General features: G+C 37.8%; 1 protein-coding gene across 1 annotated transcript in view; it reads right to left on the bottom strand.

The window, feature by feature from the left end:
* Positions 1 to 2,552: 2,552 nt before the first annotated feature.
* GLRB (glycine receptor beta) overlaps positions 2,553 to 6,000 on the bottom strand; it is a 58,265-nt gene continuing 54,817 nt past the window's right edge. The window contains exon 9 of the mRNA XM_074147408.1: positions 2,553 to 5,196. Within this exon, the coding sequence (XP_074003509.1) occupies positions 4,900 to 5,196 (297 nt within the window). The 3' untranslated portion in view covers positions 2,553 to 4,899. The remainder of the gene's footprint in view (positions 5,197 to 6,000) is intronic.

Here is a 6,000-nt window from a genome sequence, read left to right as displayed (position 1 = left end):
CCAACCATCCCCAAGTCAGCTAGTTTAAAGCTAATTTGGATAAGCCTGCATTAGCTGCAGACATTTTAGTGACTGCAGTGTAGACATAGTCACAGCAGTGAGGGTTTCCAGAAGATTTCAAAATAGCCATGTAATTTTTTAAAAATGTCTGCTGACACTATTACCACTGATGGAATGAGGACAGGTGCTGGGAGGTAGAGGGGCGGACGACTTTCCTAAGTAAGTCAAAATGCAAGGGAGTGCTGCAAGCAGCCCGGATTGTGATTTGATACAATGGCATAGAAAAAAAACCACAATGCAAATTTTATGTCTTTAAAACTGCATTTTATCTTTTGTATTCTGTTTCATTGTTTATTCAAGTGTAGAGCTTCCTATGACACGAACTAGTTCCTGTATCTTTCTGCCACCACAGATGAGCCTAATTTTTCATTATTTTTCTTTCTTTTTCTTCAGTAATTCTTTATAGTTATATAAAAATAGGGTAACTTTTATAGCATATTATAACTATACAGAGCAATTAAACTGTTAGACACAATTTAACTGAGTTGTAAACACAAGCAAGACTATTATTTGATCTCTCTGTATCTGAATTTCCTTTACTTTTCACATTACCTTCCCTAATCCCAGAATCAGTATCCCAAAGCATGGAGTACAGTGTCCTATCATTCCTTCATCTGTTATACACTGCATTTGTACTCATTTCAGCCCTAAGCTATCTCTATAGTCTGAGAAATCACTTGACATTGCATATATTCAGGTTTCACTGCCTTGGAAATAAATAATTTATTGTTATCTATTCTATAAGTATCCTCAGCACAAGTCATCCAATAACCATAACAGTAAGCTTCTTTAATTGAAGAAGAAACCAACGGTCTCAGCTGTATTATAACGTCTCTTGATAGATTACCTTAACAGTGGTGACAGCTATGACAGATTACTTAAGCAAGTTATTGCCTCTCTACAGAGTGAAATATATTCAAATAAAGATTACTTGGAAGGGCATTTCCTTCAAAATGATTATACGGCCAGATCAATCTCTGTGGCTCACGTTCAGTGAAACTACCCCAAAAGGCAGCGTTATTGCTTTCTCTTTAATGGTTAATAGGGCACTGAAGATGCTCTCTCTTTACCCACACATTTCCTATTACCAAGTGCAAATTAATTTGAAGACTTTGAAGAATAAAAGCTGCTTGGCAATGTTTCCAAGTGGTCAATCTTCTGTATGCTGCACTTACAGGAATAAACTTCCTTCCTCGCTCAAAAGGCAGACTAATCATATACACCATCTCAGCTAGAATTAACGTGAGACTTAAAAAAAAGAGAAGGTGCCAAAACCCACAACAGAGCTGCCCCTAAAACCAGGTGTCAAACATGAGTACAAACAGCATGAGAAAGTAAGGTGTGGATTACTCCACAGAGCACATTTCACACATCATAACAGGGAATTAACGCGTAGCAGCACATTTACTTTTCAAGTCACATCCTTACTTATTGTATAGCTTAAATTTTTGGATGCAGTTAAGCAATGAATTAATACACCTCCATGGAAATTCCTGAGGCAGTGTTTGAATGTGTTCTAAAATCCTGAAATAGAAAGCTATCTAAAGGGCTGTATCACTTTGAAAGAAAGGAATGAACTATTTGGATACTACCCCTTGATGCTTAAGAGCCAAGAAAATACTGAGGTTTATGTTGAGGGTAGAACAAAAATTTCTTACTCTCTTACCAGTAAGCAGGAGAACTTAAAGTAAATGTCAGCTGAAACACAGATGGTCTCTCCCTCAGAAACAGATTTTGCTGTCATGCAGTTTGTTCAGACATCACGACTAGTTAATCTAGTTACTAATGAATTTTAACTAGTAAATTCATGAGCCTCATCTTTGCTACTACTTGAATGTCTTAATTTCTCATATTTTAAATTTATACTGAAAGGAATGTTTTCATAGTTGTCCATTTTTTTATGTCCATCTATCTTTAATTTATTTTTTTACTTTCATATATCACTATCAAGCAATATCCTATACTCCCTATATAGTTTTATATTTGCACCTCACTCTGGAAATAAGTTAACAGGCAGAATTTTACAACTAGAGGGTGCTGGAGGACTATAATGTGATATGGTATGCAAAACTCTCAATGACCTTTAGTGGAAAGAAGAAAAATAAAATAAATCAATTATTACTGCTCAGTAGGACAAGTTAATACATTCCAAGGTAAAACAAATACTGCAATATTATCTAGTGTAAGTAAAAAGAAAATTAATACTTGATAGCTGATACTTTTTTATTTTAAATTTTGTTTCAAATTTCCTGTCAAACTTTGCTTCTGTCCTTAGTTTTTGTGCTGTAATAAACTAAAAGCCTTTATCTTAACAATACACATTCCTTTTGCTTCCTTTTGTGTGAGTTGGAAAGCAATTACAGTGTATTATTGATTAAATGTTTTATGATACAACACAAAAGCCATCAAGTAAGCAGGAAAGCAAGAAAGAACAAAGATTAATTTAACAATAAAATCTATAATTGAGATTATACAGATAGAATGTGGACATTAATTACAGATAAATCATTTAATAAGAGTTCTAACAAGAAAATTATCTTCCAAAATTCATATAATTTCCAACACAGGGTAATTATTTTCTTGCCTTCCAGTACTGTAAGAAAAAATACAAGTATGAGAATAGATAATGTCTATAAATATAGCACTCTGATTGTATGTAGAAAAATTACCCCTCCCTTCCTTCCTTTCTTTGAAATATCCTTATTGCTTCTCAGAGTCTCTGACAATTCTGTAAATACCTTCAACAGACAGAAATACTGAAACTTTGAACTGGATCTTCAAGATTTTTTTTTTTTCCTCTGGTTCAACACGGTTCAGTAACATTTGGGATTTCCCTTCCATTTCCTCTGATCAGAGAGAAATCCAAGGGAAAAACTGTGGCCACCGGCTAAAGTGGTTCCCTGAAATCTCCATGAGAAAGTGGCCAGGAAGCTGGTGGAAAGCGCATGACCATATTCTGAAGAGCAGATCTCTTCAACCCAAATGCGAATCATTGAAACCAGGCTCCTGATCACAAAGTGGCAGTGGTTAGAAAAAACCCTGGGCATGTGCAGATCTGCCAGATGCCCAATGAAGCCAGCACAGCACGCTTTGCTCTTTTTATACTCCCACTTTTGACCTTCTGGTTGTGCAAGCTCGCTGTATGTGGACAATGTTAACACGATGGGCAATATCCAAGAGATCCAGCAGTCCACTTGTGGTCTCCATTCGCTCAGCACATCCTGAGTGAGCTAGAAATGTAGTACTGCAAGTGTCATTGTGACTGTTTTCTCCCTACGGAAGGCTTCAGTTCTTTAATTCAGTTCCTTCCTCGCCTATGAGGAGCCAATAATCCGTCCTTCCTTTTATGAACTGCCAGGTTAGTGGGAACTGTCTTATTTTGATATTTTAACTGACTGTGGTGCCCCAGCTTTACAAGAGGAGACATGTTTGCCTATGGCACACTGGCAAGGGCTGAGGCACAGTCCCTGGGGAACACACACTACTCAGATGCCTCTGTACAAGCAGCTTGCTTTTGGCTGTGTTTCACCTCATGGCTCGCCCTCAAGGAGTGTACCCTGGCACCCATGGGAGACCACAGGTCCTGCCCTACGCACCCCGGGGGAAATCATGCTTCTGTAGTCTCCACGTCATGGGGTTTCCTCTGGAAAATGGAGACCAATCTCCTGTCACAGCAGATTCACACATAGGGCCTTATTCTCCAAAAAGTAGCAGCCAAATCAATGAGTTGGTGAGGGCAGCCATTAATTAACACATAGGCACAAAGCCTCATGATATATGTAAGAGTCTCAGCCCCTTAGACCTTTAGACACTTCTTCACTTCTACTGGTGGCTAGGTGTTAGCTTTGGTCACCTGTGCTACAACAGGCAAAGAAAAAGGTATAACTAGTGGTAAACATGGGATTTCATCTTGACAACAACTGGTTTGTTTAAACTGAAAGCTTTCAAGGGGATAAACAAAACTAATCAAGTAAAATGTATTCAATGCAACAACAACAAAAAAGCATCTGCAGGCTTGCCAGATGCTACAGAAGATACTATAACCTGATACTGAACTGCATCTTGTGATGTTTCCCCCAAACTCCTTTAGTCTAGGAAGTGGCCTGTTTGATTATGATATATTGTATCCAGTTTGTGCCTAAGGAAATAGCAGTCAAAATTTGGCCCAATGGTTTATGGTCAGCATATTCTTACACAATTTTGTGTGCCTGTTTGATGGATACAATTGTTGGGTTTCTTTCTAAATGAGCTGTTTTTACAAAATTAGTAATTCTCTGATCTTTATTTTTCCACATAGACAAGATCAGCTTATTCAGTGCTGCCTTCGCTTACAAAGTCTAAATAATATGAATTACAACTTAGCTTCTTCTTCAACAGTGCCATCTAAAATTATACAAGAACAAGATGTTTGGGTGTTTTTTTTTTTCCTCTGGAGGTCAGCAGAAAAGCTGTTAAACACTACATATACTAGAATACTGATTTTAATAATACTCAACGTGCACATCAGTTTCATTGTCAGAAACACTTTAAATCTCTGCATGTTACTAATAACTGAAGTTATTCAGCTTTATAATGTAGTATGCATTGTCCTTCATATATATTCCTAAAGCAGGATGTATGCTGTACATTTATATACAACGTTGGTTGGAGCACAGACATTGCGGTGTCATGCTTTCATTCAAATTTCAGATGCCATATGTTCAGTACAATCGCATGGCATCAAAATGCAACATATTGCTTTGCAAATGCAAATAATTTCACACAGTGGCCTTCATGACTGGGAAGGGGTAATGAAATGGCATATATTTTACACATATGAAAAAAAATATGAAAGATTTATCATAAATATATGGACCAGTATATGACGTTAAAGAACAAGAAGCAAAAAGGGAACAGTGCTCTTGCATAAAGATCGATTCTCTTTGCGGCTGATGGAATGACAGGCTTGGGAGGAGGAGGCTTCTTGTTGTTCTTGGCTTGAGATTTCCCGAGCCCATTGTTGACTTCAATGGGTTTCCCATAACAGTCATAATTCGATAACTCAAAATCCCTTGGCAAGCTTCCAACGATGCTGAAATCATTGGATCTCAGATCAGATTTCGAAGTGCAAACTTTTTTGCATCTGGTCTCACCAACCTATGAAATAAAGAGTGAGGGGAACCGTGATCTACTCACCATATTTCATTAACAAACTTAATGCAGCTGCTAGAGAACACTGCAAACAAACATATAGGAAATTACTTGTTGATAAGGATACATTACAGCAGTCTAATTTGCTGAATGGTTGTGCTATAAAGTACTTAAGGATGATCAGTCAATCATATAAACCAATCTAAACATTCATAATTGTGTAATTTTTCATGCACAAGGTGTCTCATGCTGTGCAACCTGCTATAGTTAGACTCCATTTTAAGATGATAGAAGGGGAGAGAATATTTCTGTAGAGAGTATTTTTGGAAACCAGTTCTGTGCTGATGAAGCCGCAGGTCAGATACTATTCAATACTTACATTTTTCCGAGGCCTGGAAGCTACAGTCAGAATTGATCCTAAAATTCAGTGTTTGATGCATCAATTAAAGTCTATTCTGGTTCTACATAGTAGCCAGCTCAAGATCCTATATCTCATCCCAGGGTGACCACTTTGATTGGGTAGAAGGCACCTTATTTGTACCTGCAGTCCTTGGTGCCTCGCTAAAGACAGGTAACAAAATGTGACACCGTTCTCAGCACTTCCCATCGGTACACTGGAGAACTGTGTAACTGGGACATCTAAATCCAGCAACTGAATACGTGTCCTTCCTACAGTTCCATCAGTGCTCTTGGGGATCAAGCGCTACTGTGCTATGGGGTAACCCCAGGTGAACTTTTCTCTGTTACAGACCAGACGATCGTACTGGCACATACAATGAACATTTAAAAGAAAAAAAAGTATTTGGAGCT

Source organism: Numenius arquata, chromosome 5 (assembly GCF_964106895.1).
Source record: "Numenius arquata chromosome 5, bNumArq3.hap1.1, whole genome shotgun sequence".
In the NCBI taxonomy this organism is placed as follows: domain Eukaryota; kingdom Metazoa; phylum Chordata; class Aves; order Charadriiformes; family Scolopacidae; genus Numenius; species Numenius arquata.
Note: the sequence above shows the minus strand (reverse complement) of the source record. Positions and strands in the feature narration are given on the sequence as shown.